Below are 16,298 nucleotides of genomic sequence, written 5' to 3' on the forward strand. Positions count from 1 at the left end.
AATTTAACAAACTAGTTGGTGATGGCGACTCCAGCATCATGAAAAAAATAATGCAACAAATGCCATATGGTCCTAACCTTATTGTACATAAAATAGAGTGCAAAAATCACTTACTCCGCAATTTTTGCAACAAAATGAAAGCACTTGGAAAAAAAACCAACAACGCTAAAGGCTTTGTACCAGTTCATATAAGGAAAAAGGTTGAAGCAAACGTTTTACGCATGAGAAGAGCTGTAGTTGGAGCAGTAAATTACAGGAAAGAGCAAGAAAACACAGTACAAAGTGATAAATAAAAAAATTGAAAATGGACATAAAAAATACCGCAAATCATGTGTTTGGTGATCATAAAAATTGTGCATCGTACTATTGCAAGCCGGAGAAGTATACTGATGATCCAAATTTAGTAAGCGATCTTCGAGATTGTGGAATATGGACTGATATCCAACAATTCTTATTGTCTCTAATAGCAAATGCAGAAAGTCTTATTATTGACGTGACAAATAACACTGTGGAGCAATTCAACAACGTTATCGCCAAATTTATAGGTGGAAAAAGGGTAAATTTTACTACAAGAGGATCTTACCAAGAAAGATGTTTTGGAGCAGTAGCTTCGTGGAATAGTGAATTGGCAACCCATTCAAGAATACAAAAGAAAATCCAAGGCCACAGTCCCGGCAAATACACGAAGCACTTTATAGAGAGAAAACGACGTTCGAAGGAGAATACACAAATGTGTCGAAAAAAAAAACTAAAGTATAATGAAAATACGACAGAAAAAAGAAAAAAAGTTACAGGGCCCGATGAAAATTATGGTCAATTGGAATTAGAACCAGATATGCCATCTGAAATATTTGAAACGAAAAAAGAGGAATTTCTCAAAGAATTATCTTCAACGAATAAGGAAGAGCTCGAACGGAATACGGTAGGCCAAAGCAATAACAATCTGTGGGCAATTGAAAGACGTAAGCGGATAACGGCGTCTAACTTTGGAAAAATATATAAGCTTCGGCAAAAAACTTCAGTTACGGGAGTATTAAACTCTTTACTGTACTCACAATTCAAAGGAACTATGGCCACAAATTATGGAAAAGAAAATGAAAGCCTATCAATAGAGCAATTTTCAAAAAAAACAAGTTTGCAGGTATCCGCTTGTGGGCTATTTATCGATAAAACCAAAAACTTTTTAGCGGCAAGTCCGGATGGCCTTATCGGTGAGGATTCTATAATTGAAATTAAATGCCCTTATAGTATAGCAACTATGTCACAAGAAGAGGGAATTGCACAAAAGATAATTGATTACTGTAAATTGGAAGACCATTCTTTAACATTAAAACGGAATCATAATTACTTCTACCAAGTACAAGGCCAGTTACATATTACTCGTCGTAATTATTGTTATTTTGTTGTGTGGAGTCCAAAAGGTTTGCTGTATGAAAAAATTGAGAGGGACGATGAAATCTGGCAAAAAATCGTTCCACTGTTAGAAAATTTCTACCACCAATGCCTTTTACCAGAAATAATTGACGGTCGCATACCAAGAAATTTACCGGCGAGGGAAAGGTCTGGACCATAAATTGTTTTAATTTCATTGTGTAGATGTTAAACAGTATTTTTTTTTACAATAAAGCGTTTAAAAACAAAAAATATTAGATCATTGAAGAAGATTGAAAATGTCAAGTGATGTAGGAGGTATTCCCAAAAGTGCATTTTTCTGTAATAATATAACGTATTAAAAAAGTTAAATAAAAACTAAACTAGTTATGTGTATGTACCTAATATGTAGCACAATAAACAATATGGTGCCTCTTATACATAGATTTCAATATTCATTTGTATAATATGATATTATAATAACATAATCGATTCAACAACATGTGGTAGATGCATGTACCACTGAACATACGCTGTACCAGCATTCCATCAAACGATCAGTGGTGTATGTACTTACCATCACACATTTTCTTGTAAAATATAATTTTTTTAAATCTAGAACAATATATATAGTCAAATATAAAAGTTTTTTTTTGGTTCGGTAGTTGTATCTTAAAAAAGTGTCCTATAAAGGGATAATATTATGTTGAGTACAACCTTCAAAAGTTATCAAAAAATATTTTAATTAATTTTTGTGTTCCATATCCAACTCGGCAATACGGAACGGAATCATCTCGGGGTCTGTCTGTAACAGGTGTTTTTTTTTCAATTTTTTTCCATTAATTTATTTGACGTAAACAAATAAAATTTGTCACAATAACTTTAGTAAATAAGCTCGGTAAGTATTGGCACACTCAAGATAAGTCACCAAACAGAAAAATAATTTTAAAAAAACATCGATAACTCGGGACATGACAACACTAGTGGACTAGTGTATCGATATAATTATTGAGAATGTCACATCACTTCGTTGACTGTATACGTATTCAACAAAACCCTCTCCGCCCCCCCTCACCCCCGAATACTGAGAGAAAGGGACACATGCACCTCAGCCTGATAATACCTAAATAAAATTGTCAAAATCGAGGTTTTGTAGTCCTCATTTTTCTACTCCAAAACTGAACCGATTTTCAAGATTTTTTTTACCAAATGTATTGGAAGAAAACATTCTATGTCTGTACGTTTTGCTTTTTTTAAAAATACATCGTTTTATTTGTATACTGAACGTTTGTTGATGGCGTTAAAAAAAGGCAATTTTAACAATTTTTGAAGGGTTATAACTCCTATAAAAAGTAACTTATCAAAAAAATCAAAACGTACCGACACGCTTGCGGTCAATATTCATATTATGTAAAAAAAATATTTTCGCTAGTGTCAAAATCCAGAGAGGGAAATGAGGAATACGTTTGTATGGAAAAAACACCACCCGGTTTCCTCTTAAGAAGACAATTAACAATACACTAGTACATTATTAAGCCCATGGACGCTTAAAGTTTTCAAACGTACTTAAAGAACCATGTTTGATAGTAAGCTGACCTTTCATTCTCATATTGAGATAGCTTTTAACACTTAGAACAGAACTTTTAACACATCATTGAGCATACTGGGCTTTATTCTACGCACTGCAGAGAATTTTAGATTTACCCACACAGGTTCTTAAAGTTTGATTCAATTCCTTAGTAAGGAGTATACTTGAGAGTAGGTCAGAAAGTATTCCCTCATGATGGATAGAGTTAAGATCTATGTTGCCGGTGGTTATCTCCGTCACAGACAGCGTAGACTGTTTTATTGCCCAAACTGCAGGACTAACATGCCAATGGGTATGACGGTGGGGAGGCCAATTTGCTGATGAACAAAATCAAATCGGATATTGACATATTTAGCATCAATGAGACTTTTTTTAAATGGCAAGTCTTACTGCTGTTAGCACAGTACATTTTGAAGCTTTTAATATACTTCTCTTTATATAATTTATATTTATGAATTATAATATATTATTTAAAAACGCCTTAACGTGGACATTTTGTAATGTTTTTAAAATAATAAAAAAATTAATTGAATTGAATACATGGCTTATGAGAGATTAAAATGAATCTATCACGGTTATGTCTGCAAGTGAAATAGGCACATATGGAACCTAAGAATAAAGTTTTTTTTTAAATATTAACCCCACACGGGAGGCCCTGAGGAAAATAATTTCCCTCAAGTCCTATGTAATCTTTGGGGATGCTGTGTATAGGATCTTATTAAGGAAAGGAAGGAGAGGAAGTTCTAGGAAGGAAAAAGGTATAAGGGATGGGTAGGAATCTAGGGATCAGTGTGTCCAGGAGTGACGGTCAAGATACTATTTGGAGACGCCAAAAGGTCACCCAAATCCAGCCTCTCCCGATCTGGCACACCACGCAGCTGGTGGGCAGGCAGACACCTGAACACACCTCACCCGATGAACCTGGGCACCCCTGCTAGTTCACCAAACGTTGCGAACCACTTGGGGTGACCTGTGGCAGGGGTGTTGGTTATCTAATAAATGGTTCCCTGGGCGGCGCTACCCAAACCCGCCTCCCAAATAGCAAAATAAGGAGAGAAAAGCAATGTAATTTGTAATGAAAAAATATCAAGTTTCAAGAACACATCCCTTTTTTCCCAGATTTTCTGATCATCGAATATGAATGTATGCTTCTAGAATTATTTATTAACTGAGAAGCCGTTTTTTTCTTGGAAAACTTCCTACTCAAGTTCTACGCCCCCGCGAATAAATAGATTTAGATCAATATTGAAAAGTATGAACCTTTGCAACTGATATCCAAGTCAATGGTGCCACTACGGCGATCCTCAAGTAATTTCTTCACGACCGATACGTCCCCGTTACGAGCTGCATACAGCAGCAGCTCTCTTGGGTCGCATTCCTGGTCAGAGTCGTCATCGTTTTCCATTTTCTTTTCTTATCAACAGTATTTTTCACAAGTAGAACATCTCTGCATTGCGGGAAAACGTATTAATGTATTAAAATAAATGTGAACTCTTGGTACGTTAGCTAATAAATACTGCATTATCATGTTTCTTTATATTGGTTTTCAGTATTTTCCGTAGTTAACAAGTTTTTAACGATTGTGATTGCCTTTTTTGACAGAAAACAACAAACGAACGTCAAAAACGCCCCAAATGTCATTTCATGCAATATCTATGCTCTGGTGTTCCCTCTGCGGACCAATCATGGACCAATCAACAATCAGCTGATTCCGATTTACAAGGTCAATGAGTGATGGCACTTTTATTGTTTTCGCATAATAATACCTCAAAATTTTACTTCAGCTACCAAAAGAATTTGAATATTTGTGATTAAATACTTAGAAACGTGACATTTTTCAATGTGTAAGCCATGAGAAAATGGTTGCTCGAAACCTACCTGAAACAAACATAAATGAGGTCGTCTCCTATTTTTTTATTTATTTTGAAAGGTTTCATATTTAAATTAATGACAGTGCAATTAATTTTAAGATGAATTTTTCCTGACTAAATGAGGAAATTGAGAGCTTTTATTTTTTTCATAATACAGTCTAAAACATTAGTCCATAACTTTCACTCCGCAGATATTGATTTTATAATGTCGACACAGTACAAATAAAAATTTTCACCTCTATGTGAATGTAATATGTACACTTCTCCTTATCCGTATTAATTATGACCAAATGTTGAGGTAGAACCGGCAGAAAAGCAGCCGTCATGTGGCACCTTTGCTGGATTACCTCTTTTTAACATAACCTGTATTTTTTTAACATAATCTACCATTTATTTTTATAATTTACTAAATAATTTTTTTTTCAAAGTAAACTTTACTAAAATATATGCAATTGTATTTTACTGACGAACACCAGGGCCGGTCCTGTGTAGGTGCAATTGGAGTAGTCCACCCGGGTGCTGAATTGTCAACGAATTTTCCAAAAAATCTGTGTGCTCAAATTAATATGTTGCGTGTGTAAATAAATAACTTAAAATGTTGTAGGAGATGAAGGGTTGTATGGAGAAATTCCAGAGGGTGGTGGGAGAAGAGTGGGGAAGACAGGGAGGTGGGAACAGGGCGGGGGGGACCGGGCGGGGGAGACAGGTGGTGATAAGGCGGTGGTATAGGGAAGTACAGGGCAGGGTGGACATGGGGGGAGGGTCATCGTGGGTTGGGGGGAGGGACAGGGCGTGGGGGATGGAAAGGGCGAAAGAGACAAGTGGGGGAAGGGTAGGCAAGGGTGGTGGGGAGGGCGAAGAGTGGTGGCGAGGTGCAAGGGTGGTGGAGAGGTGCACGAGTGGTGGCGAGGTGCAAGAGCGAGGTGCAAGGTTGGTTGGCTAAGGGGTAGGATGGTGGGATAGGGAGGGGGGTGATGGGGAAGGCCATGGTAGGGATAGGTAAAAGGGCGTGTGCAAGAGTGGTGGGAAGGCCGAGGGTGGGGGCAAAAGTTGTGGAGAAAGTAGGGGTTTGTGACAACGTGTGGAGTTGGCGGATTGAAGAAGCAAGGACGAGAACAGTTGTTAAGGTCAGGTAACTCAGTCCCCCTAACTTGCTTATAATTTTCACATTTTTTTTCACAAAAGTGCTGTCCAATATTGAATCATCTTTTCCCAGGCTAGGAATACTCGCAGTCGATATCGACAAGTTCTCTGCGGGAGGTCAGCTGAGGAACAGGAAAAAAAATGTATAAAAAAATTAAGTGAAGATAAAACGTATTTCGTAGTTTGCCAATGGAAAAAAACATTTTGCTGAAGGTATTTAATATTAGATTTGTAGTCCATAGGTTTCGGGTTATATTATGTAACTCTTAGCAGAAAAAAAAAATCTCTGAAATATTAAAAATGTATAATTCGACGGAATTTTTATTAGGTAAGATGGTTTGCAATTTTAGGCAGAGAACCCTGAAAATCTCAATTTCTCACCAATGACACTTATTAATCTAAGTATGTTTTTTGCAAAACACTTTAAATAAGGTACTTGATATCACAATAAACTGTTGCGCAACACCATAAAATCAAAATAACAAATTACGTAGGTACCTGTATAATATAATCATTAAACCAATTCACATAATATTGAGATGACCACTTCAGCATACAGCCGGGAGTGGTTTATTTATGATTTAGGCTCAAATGCCACAATAAGGGACTCCATAGTTCCACTAACTCCGAAATTAAATAATTATCAAACCGCTTACGTTTAACCAGAGATGTGATTTATTTCAAATAAATCCATTTTAAATGCTTTTCTAAAAACCATTTTGCATTTTAAATGCTTTTCTCAATGCATTTTCCATTTTAAATGCTTTTTTGCAACATTCTTCGTACTATCTCCACTCATCTTTTTTCATAAGCCCCAAATATCAGTCGGTCCTAAACCTCGCTATGAGAGATAATTTACATTTGTCAAGTTGCACCCTGGTAGGAGCCCTGGCAATTGAGTGATACCATTACAAAAAATACTGACCATGGAGTCATGAAGCTGTAATATTAAATGTTAGATAGCAGTTTCTATGTTTTTACGTTGGCAACATTAGTCCCGCGAAAATTTTTTGTGTTTTCATAATCTGTAGTCGGGGTGTTTTTGGATTTACCATCATGTAATATGTTTGTTGTACATTGATGTCCATTATTAAATGACAAAATTGTTTAAAAAATATATAATTATTTTAATTGTTTAACCTGAGAAACCATTTTGCATTTTCAATGCATTTTGAAAATAGGTATTTTGCATTTTGCATTTGAAATGCTTTTCTAAAAACCATTTTGCATTTTGCATTTTCAAATGGAAAAGTTTTGACCCATTTCCATTTTGCATTTCAAATGGTTTTGGGTAACCATTTTGCACATCTCTTCGTTTAACACGCACACATGTTTAATTATAAATAAACCACTCTCTTTAATATTGCAAAATTTTGTGTAAGAAAGTGAGTATTTTAAAGTAAAATAAACTATGCTGATTTGATACAATAGCATTTGTTGCAGAACACACGAATATAAAACTCTAGGGGCAAAAGCAACGAAAACCTGAAGAGAAATTAAAAGAATCACTCTTTTTAATTCACTGAAATCGTATATAATGTATTATAATTTAAATATAATTATTTCAACATATAAAACAATGTTATTGTACCACAACTTTCAACAACTGACCCGACTGGGACCGACCGCGAACAAATTAAAAATATGAATGAAAAATTTGGTGGAGTAGGATTGGAGGTGGAGGTGAAGGACCCCTTCCATCAATTTTTAACATCGAATTTCACAACAATCTGTTATTATTGATAAATTTATTTAGGAATGGTGTACATCTCCCTCTTTTTTAGAAACAACAGATGTAATCTCCCTAGACATCACATCACTAAGTAAATCCATCATCAATTCGTAATTCTTTCATGTTGCTGAAAACCTGTTGGCCTCCGTGGTTGAGTGCTTATGTTCCTCTCTACGAATCCATAGGTTGTGCGTACAAATCCCTTCATGCACATGTAAAGTGTAGGATAAATTTGCATTATTTTATCATTATTTGCACTATTCATTTAAAATAATAAATAGTATATTTGTGGTATGTTCCAGAGTGATACTTTCAGTATCGCCCAGGTGAAAGACCACCATTCGGAATCACAACTTTGGTTGAAATGGATCTAGCCGTGTTTGGTGACCAGATCTGAATAGTATTTTTACACCTTCCTCCTCTCATCTCCTTCCCCTCACCAATATGTACAGCCGTAAAAAAATACACATTTGGGGATGTCGTAGTCTCACTGACTCCAGACACGAGCTGTTGGTACTCTTGTGCGGTACTCATATAAAGAAATAATAAATGCAGAGCTATTTTGAATAAGGCTTTCACTTGACTATCGACTTTAAAAAATATGCCCAGCAGTTTTAAAAAAGTGAATCATCATGTAACACATTATTAGTCCCAAGCTTTAGCTATGTTTAATAACCTGATCCAAATAACCAGGAACTTCACAACCTTTCCCCTCCCCCCTCCATTTCCTTCAGCCTCACAAGGGCCGGTATATCAGTTGCTCTTCATGCTCGCTAAGAGAGATATTTAGTTTGGGGGCCCTTTTCGAAAGCCAAAAACATACAGGAAAACAACAAAACACAGTTCTCTGGCCCCCTCTGGACAGAAAGACGTAAAGACAGAACTGCACAGTCTCTAAATAATTTACGTACAAAAATGAATGAAACACAATTAATTCTGTTTATTTTAAACTATTTATTTACAATGAGTAATTGGAAATAATTACAACTACACCAAACAAAGCTAACACAATTAAATAAAAATACAGAATCACATGGTATAATCATTTTAAAACTGGTAAATAATATTATCTTGGATAAATCCAATAATATTTTAATTAAAAATATAGGTATTTTAATTAAAAATATAGGTATTTATGATTATACATAGGTACATACATTCATAAATTAGTAGACAAATTAAGATACCTTATAGAAACAAACATGGCAGTGCCTATCACATTTATAATTACATGAAAAAACCTGTTTTGGTTCATAAAATATGAATATTTCTTGTCGTAATAATGTATTACAAATCGAAGCCGAAACACTCATTTAAAAATAAAACTCGATGCAAAAAAAAATGGGGCTGCTGCCATATTTTTTTCTAATATCCTCAAGAATGCAATTTTATGTTAGGAATCCTCATTACTGAAGAGTTAGGACTGATTTTTTTCGGAGAATTTGAACAATTCATCAAATTTCAATGTTAATTTGCGAGATCTGTGAAAGTCCTATTCAAGTTCTGATATTATATCATTATAGGCTAGTTGCTTGACAGAACTGAAATAATAACAGAACTTGAAAATATCTTTCACAGAACTTGCAAATTAACGTTGAAATTGTTCAAGTTCTCCGAAACAACCCGTCCTTAAATGTTTTAAACATAATTATAATTTGGTATAACTTTGTGAAAAAATAACATGCACAGATTTTTTTAAATACAGGTAACTTTTTTGCTATAAAGCATGATTTTTTCACAATTTTAGAAAGTGATGGATACTTAAAAATTCTTTAATTTTGCTGATTAATATTACTAAGCAAAAATCGCAATTCACCGTAAACATTTTGTACTTGCATTGCAAAACCTTTTTATAAATTTTAAGGTCATTGTAATAAATTATTAAAAGAGTATTAGCAAAATACAATGTGCACTAATTAAAAAAACCGAAATAGCTAAAAAAAAAGAATTAAATAGTTAAAGGTACATAGGAATGTAACACAGCTATAACTACTTCTGACATGTTGGAAATATAATAAATATGCAAAGAAACGTTAAATAAAACGATATAACAGGTTACATACTCTTACACCTGTATTGTGAAGTCTGGAGATTCAATCCAGGAAGACATTGCTCGAAGATTAAGGTAGGTGACACATTACGCTATGCGCAGCATGGCTTAGCCTGTTGCAGCATATCGCTCACCATACACCACCAATGTGTGCTTATAGCGTGGTCTGTCACAGGCTTATGTTTCTGTATAAACATTTTGCGAGTTATAAAATTTTAAAATTAATATATCATCTCCGTAAGTTCAATAAGTAGGAGGCAATAATTTAAAAATACTTCTTTTTGGCGCTTTCAGTGAAACAGTACGAGCCGCATTGATTGGTGCTTTTAAATTTGGAAATCGACTAATAGACTGCTTGTATTTGGTTAAAGTCAATACCACTAATCAATCATCCCCAGTACATAAGCAAGCAAGAGTGCATATATACATAGATAGTTTTTTGTCCCTCCTGAATATTTTTATAAATGGTTTTTCCACAGTATAGGACTTACATCGACGATATTATGCTATCTATTGCAAAATAATGATTATACTTTTTATGTATGGTGGGAGGCCATGATAAACATATTCAAATATTAGGCAATATTTTAGACAGCCTCGCAGTGCCTATCATCAGGTAAGATGCGATAATGATGATAACATGGTTAAATTCTTCTACGAGGAGGATTGGCATTATCTTCAACAACGATTACATTGCACAAAAGATCATACGCAGAGCGGTTGTGCTGGATGAATATGGTCATGATAAAAACGGGTAACATGAAAGCGATGATGGCATTCTTGGTGGCAGCCCTCAATAAGGAAGTGGTGAAGTTTAAGCCGCCTCCCGGGCAGACGATGACAACATCCTTGTAGCGCTCATCGATGACAGCCACGGCCGTAGCTGAAACTACTCTTAAACCGAGGATGGCCTTGCCTGGGGTAGCGCCTCCCGGTCTCCCTCCCAGATCAGCACTCAAGCAAACTGCCTGTAATGGAAAATAGTCAATAATCAAAACATGTGGGTTTTGCAATACTACAAATAAAGTAACTCAACCTTTAACATGGCAGTATTTAGGATGTGTGTGCAAATATGAAGTAAAAATCAATTTGAAGCACAATAATAAATTAAAAAATGAGCTCAAAATATGGTTCAAATGTTTTTTAACATCCCAGAAACATCCTCGGGGAAGTCTGATGATGTTGTGGACTGACTGCATGGAAGAAAACTGGAGCACAACTAGAAGTTATAGTTGTGCTCCAGTCATGCGTGAGAGGGTATGTATATAATATATGCCAAATCCCTTCCCAGGATAAAGTGCGGTGATAAATTTAAAATATGATGAGGAAATTGAGGAACATCAATTTAGCCCACCTGTGAAGTACTAAAAAAAAAAATCCTTTTGTGAAGTACTAAATTAGGTTCTTGTTACTTTCACATAGTTTATCTATGAATCCATCCTTTGGTAAAGTACCAAAATACATTTTTGTTAAGGCCCGTTTATAATAGGAATAAGCGGTAAGAATAGGCCGGTGCCATAATCTGTAATCTGTAATATTTTAGATCGTCGTTTATAATTGGAATAGGAATAGAATAAAATACGCCCACGGAAGTGACTATGCCACTGTCACTTGTCTATGTCAACTGTCAACCGCGAGTATATTCTTCCTCCATCTTATGAAAGTCATATTGTTTTATATAAATAAATATTGAAACGATAGATTCATCGGACATTGTTGCATGTAGAATGTTTTTGTCAATTCTGGGGCTAGCATAAACTGCAATAGGAGACGCACAGTTGACGAAAAAAATAAGAAAAAAACGACCTTGGAGTGTGCGTCCAATTAATCATAAAAGGAAGAAAATAGGACATTTCCATAATTTGTTTAAAGACATGGTGGAAATTCAAAGACAACGATCAATTCAAGAAATATACAAGAATGTCGCAGACCAATTTCTATAAATTGTTAGGACTTCTACAACACAAATTAGTAAAGCGGAGCAAACGTGAGCCTATATTGTCAAATAGTAGAAACCGTAGAGTATCGATAGAAAATACATAAATCTCAGTATATATCTTAGCTTTCTGCAATCCGTAACCGTAAAAGAAGAAGTTGGACCATCTTTTCGGTTATGGAAAAAAATAACAGATTATTGCCATCTATTATAAACGGATACACAGGTTTCCTATCTTCCAACTTATACGGCCTAGGGCTTATCGAATACGGATTACAGACTATTTCTATTATAAACGGCCCTTTACTTGTACATAGATTATCTATGAATTCATCCTTTTGTGAAGTACTAAAATAGATTCTTGTTACTTGTTCACAGATTATCTATGAATCCATCCTTTAGTGAAGTACTAAAATAGATTCTTGTTACTTGTTCACAGATTATCTATGAATCCGTCCTTTTGTGAAGTTTTCAAAATAGATTCTTGCTGTTTTTCTGCAGGTGGACTCAATAGTTTGAGATGGTAAAGGTTTGAATAAAATAATTCTGTGTTTGTTAGACACATGTGAAATACTATTGCATGTAACTTTTTTTTTAAATTTTGCACTAACCTCAAATAAGCAGACCAGTATACGATACAGTAGTTCCAGCATGAGGATGTCTGAAGTGACTTCGAGGGCAATCACGTAATCTTCCTGGAGTTTCTTGGTGATGGTGTTCAGGTCGTACTTGCTCATGTCGCTGAAATAAAGCCAAGCACTAAATTAAACAAGGCAAACCAATATATCACTACTTGACAGTTGTCTTATAAAAAAAAAATTAAAAGTAATTTTTATTAAAATAATTATCTTAATTTCAAAGAGAGACTAATTTCATTCAACAATAATAATCTGTATATTTGTAATTCCATTTTTATTGAACATTCAGTTGATAAACTGCAGAATTTCTGTTAAAACCCGCGGGGTCGACAAGTAACTTCAATAAATTGCGCCAGTACGTTGACAATAATGTATGTATATACTATACTCGATAAAGTGACATATTTGTTCATGTCTTCAACTAAGATCGACACTGCAATTGCAGTGCTTCATACCATGCATGTGCACGATTCTTCGACACTGCAATTGCAGGGGTCCGGCCCCTAGGAGTTAAAATAATAATACTTTTAATAAAATACATATTACATCCCAAAATGTGATATTTAAAAGGATTTTCGTGAATTGAATATTTAAACTGGTCCACGATAGAGGTTCAATTAACCATTGAACGTTGTTGATGTTTTAGATATTCCAAATAGTTAAAAGTAATCATAACCCTTACATGTAATCGAAGTAGTCAACAGCAATATATGTGAGGGCGAGCTTCAGGAAGAAAAGGAAAACAAAGTCCAGTTGCTCGGCAAGGAAGCGCTTCCAGAGAGGTGGAATGACATACTCGAAACCTTCTAATTCTACAAAATCTGAAAGAATTTCAAAACTGTTTTATCATTGTATTATTGTATCACGCAACTTAAATTAAAAGACTAATAGAACAGGTATTCTATAGAAGATGTAGTGAATCATTTGGTTTACCAACCGGACATTGACTTATGCCTCTCGGCACGATAGTAAATAATATTCAATACTGCTAGTAGGCAACAAAACAATTAATTTATCACCTTCTGAGTCTCTCCGTTCCCTCCCTGGGCGATCTCCGTTATGGCGGTTCACAAGATTCTGGCGCAAGTTGGCATTGTCAAAAACGGGTGTGTATATCACATCTTCGGTGGGTTGGTAATTATTATTGAAAAAAATTGGATTCACAGTTTGACCATTTTGTGTTTGGCAAGCTAAGAAATAATAAGGAAAAGAAGAGATCAGTTCCTGAAAAACCTGAGCTTGCATTAACCAAACTCGAAGTGAAGAAAAATATCTTTCTTTTTCAGTCATGTTTATGTTAACGTTTTCCGGCGGTGGATTCATTTTTACAAAATTGTTAAACTCAGATTCAGTGTTATAGTAATACAATAATATCAACAAAAATAACTGCTGAAGTAAATGATATTTTAAATAATATAAATGATATTTTTTGCAGAACTACTATTTTTTTTCGAATAATGTTATCGTGAAATCAGGAATCCAAGAATTTTCTGATAATATACATTTGACGTTTTTGACAGCTGCTATCGACAATAAATAAATTGACAAAACTATGGACAACTTGACAACAAACGAGTTGGTAAACAGAGGAATAATCTATGACTTTGCCATTGTACATAAAATGGCCCGTTCATATGCATTTCGAGAACCCTTCATTTGCATTTCCATGGCCCATTACAAAAACAAAATTAGGTTTTCTCGAACAACGAAGAATTTTTTTATGACATTTGACGATTTGGAAAACAGTCTAAGATTCTTAAAATATTAATTCTACGCCATTAAAAAAAAATGATATTTGTTACATTGTTTTTTTTTTTTTTTAGTTAATCAAAACAAATATATAACTAACATTTTTTTACACGGTGAAATCGCTATAAAACGAAACGTAATTTAATTTTACTTGTTGAATCTCTAAAACGATGTAATTTATAAATATACATAAGTAAATCCGGTGAAAAATATTATGTTTTACAAAATATATATTCATGCTCATTCTGAATATGTAGGTTATATTATATGTGGAATTTATAAATCGTCATTTAAAAATGAATAAAACACCATCACATTAAAATACACCTTTTGGTGGGTACGACTGGATCTGCTAATTTATCAAAATCAATCTACGTGAATAAAATATATATATGGTCTACAATATCCACCTCAGGGGTACTAATTTGTGGAGAATTCCCCGAATTGCGGGCAATTTCTTAGATTTTTTTTGAAGAATTGTGTTTCAGAATCAGAAATTCTGGGAATTTCTTGACAAAGTTCTATCAAGATTGACAAAGTTCTTATGAAGATTTTTTTTACCGTGTGTGGTTTCATTATTGTTTTGATATTTTACAACAACCAGCCCTGGTTAAGATGCGGAAATAAACATTTATTGATGGCAGCACTATTGAGAATTGTGAGCTTGTGGAAATTGTAGAAGTTTAGGTTTTTTTTCTATGGCGAGGTGTTGATTCCGTGCGGTTCACTGTCAATAATTTGTAGTATTTCTTCGACGTCGGGAAATTGCCAACGCGCTCAGAAATTACTATTAATATTTTAGTGTAGCCGCCCGGTTACACCGTTTTGGGGATACAATCCTAATCTTATTTGCAAACTCGTAAATTTCTTAGGAACTTACGATTATTTTGGGTGTAGTGATTGTGTCAGTGAATATGTTTTGCAAATTGTAAGTTCTGTTCTACTACTTCCGAATTTATCTGTCTCTGAAAACCGTCCCTATTTAATAGGTAAGTTCTTTGAAATATTATTACTTATACTTGTATAATTAATCACTCAGATAATTTGTCCGGTAATGGGACTATTTTACTCATGCATACTATGACATCGTAAAATCTACCGTGATTATTTGGTACGCGTTTTTAAAGTAGGTAAATTTGTAACTAAATTTAAAAGTTATGCCATTATTTAAAATAAACTTTCGTTACTTTACTGTTGAGACTTTGTTTTTTTCTGTTTGCGTAGACTGCTAATCATGTTTGCACAAATTGCATATTTCTTCGACCGGATAGAAAAGTGAAGTATAAACAGAACATTTTGCCAAACATGCCCAACAGGTTTCTAATTTTTAATTTATTATTGAATCGAACTGAACTTGTGTTTTATTTGTGCACAGGTGTTAGTTTCAGTGTCGTAGCGAAAATTTTGCTGTTCCCTAGAGGCGGTGCCCGTTCTACGACCCTCAAATAATGTAATTTAAATAAAATATCTATTTGTATTTTAGGGGTGTAAGCCACGATTAGATCTGGGTACATGTTAGTTTATCGCGTTATATATTTCAATTACAAATAATTACTTAACATTTAAAAGGTCGCAATTTGTGTAACAAAATATTGCTATCGGTCTGCACAATATAATCGCCTCAGGCGAATGTTTTAGCACATTATTATTGGAGACGAATTTAACGCAGATTTTTTTTTGTAAATAAAGACAAACATTCCCGGGTTGCGAATAACCTGACAATATTTGAAAATCTCATACTACCACCACAGTAAGCTGAAAATGTTGCTTGTGTTGTGATGGAGGACTTAGCCAGCCGAGGAATTTAATACACTACGCCTGAGTGGGACCCAAGCGCGATGTCAACTCGGCCACCGACCGGTCTGCCTTATATATGTATGCCTTTGGAATCATTCGATTAGAAATACATTAATATTGTCCTAGAGCCTATGGATCCCTAATGCCCGAGCACTGATTAATCGTAACGCCACTGATTTTTCTAATGTATTTTGTTAAATTAATGTTATGATTCGCCAGGATTAAACAGTTTTGCGAAGAAGCTCTGTACTTCTGAGTATTCCGATAATAATGTCCCTGTTTTGGCTAACGCACTAAAGATTGATTATATCAATGTAATTATAATGATAAATTTCGCTTATCGGCGACATAACCTAACCTAGCCTGAAGCTGTTTACGAAATAATGACAATAGGTACTTGGTAGTGTTTTTGCACACATTCCA

At 34.6% G+C, this 16,298-nt stretch overlaps 3 protein-coding genes across 5 annotated transcripts in view; 1 reads left to right on the top strand and 2 right to left on the bottom strand.

Annotated features, from left to right (window-relative positions):
- The window catches only part of LOC149425362 (oxysterol-binding protein-related protein 1-like), an 84,378-nt gene extending 79,815 nt beyond the window's left edge, over window positions 1-4,563 (bottom strand). The window contains exon 1 of the mRNA XM_089650578.1: window positions 4,220-4,563. Within this exon, the coding sequence (XP_089506704.1) occupies window positions 4,220-4,364 (145 nt within the window). The 5' untranslated portion in view covers window positions 4,365-4,563. The remainder of the gene's footprint in view (window positions 1-4,219) is intronic.
- Window positions 4,564-8,755: 4,192 nt separating this feature from the next.
- On the bottom strand, window positions 8,756-13,865 carry LOC149425366 (protein FAM8A1). Its single transcript, XM_089651094.1, has 4 exons — window positions 13,349-13,865; window positions 13,012-13,150; window positions 12,303-12,432; window positions 8,756-10,723 (listed from the first exon to the last, which is right to left on the bottom strand). The coding sequence occupies exons 1-4, from the start codon at window positions 13,650-13,652 to the stop codon at window positions 10,400-10,402; spliced, it is 897 nt and encodes a 298-aa protein (XP_089507220.1). The 5' UTR covers window positions 13,653-13,865; the 3' UTR covers window positions 8,756-10,399.
- A 906-nt stretch (window positions 13,866-14,771) lies between these two features.
- The window catches only part of krz (beta-arrestin protein kurtz), a 199,469-nt gene continuing 197,942 nt past the window's right edge, over window positions 14,772-16,298 (top strand). For all 3 annotated transcript variants that reach the window (XM_089650589.1, XM_089650591.1, XM_089650590.1), the window contains exon 1: window positions 14,772-15,067. The gene's annotated coding sequence lies outside the window, so the exon portion shown is untranslated. The remainder of the gene's footprint in view (window positions 15,068-16,298) is intronic.

This window comes from Hesperophylax consimilis, chromosome 3 (genome assembly GCF_061612785.1).
Source record: "Hesperophylax consimilis isolate HC1 chromosome 3, BYU_Hcon_1.0, whole genome shotgun sequence".
Taxonomy (NCBI): domain Eukaryota; kingdom Metazoa; phylum Arthropoda; class Insecta; order Trichoptera; family Limnephilidae; genus Hesperophylax; species Hesperophylax consimilis.

Coding starts and splice junctions, on each gene's coding strand:
- LOC149425366 (XM_089651094.1), bottom strand. CDS start 13,652: ATGAATCCACCGCCGGAAAACGTTAACATAAACATGACTGAAAAAGAA. Junction 13,151..13,348: donor GGAACGGAGAGACTCAGAAG/GTGATAAATTAA, acceptor AAATTCTTTCAG/ATTTTGTAGAATTAGAAGGT. Junction 10,724..12,302: donor TACTGGTCTGCTTATTTGAG/GTTAGTGCAAAA, acceptor TTTCCATTACAG/GCAGTTTGCTTGAGTGCTGA.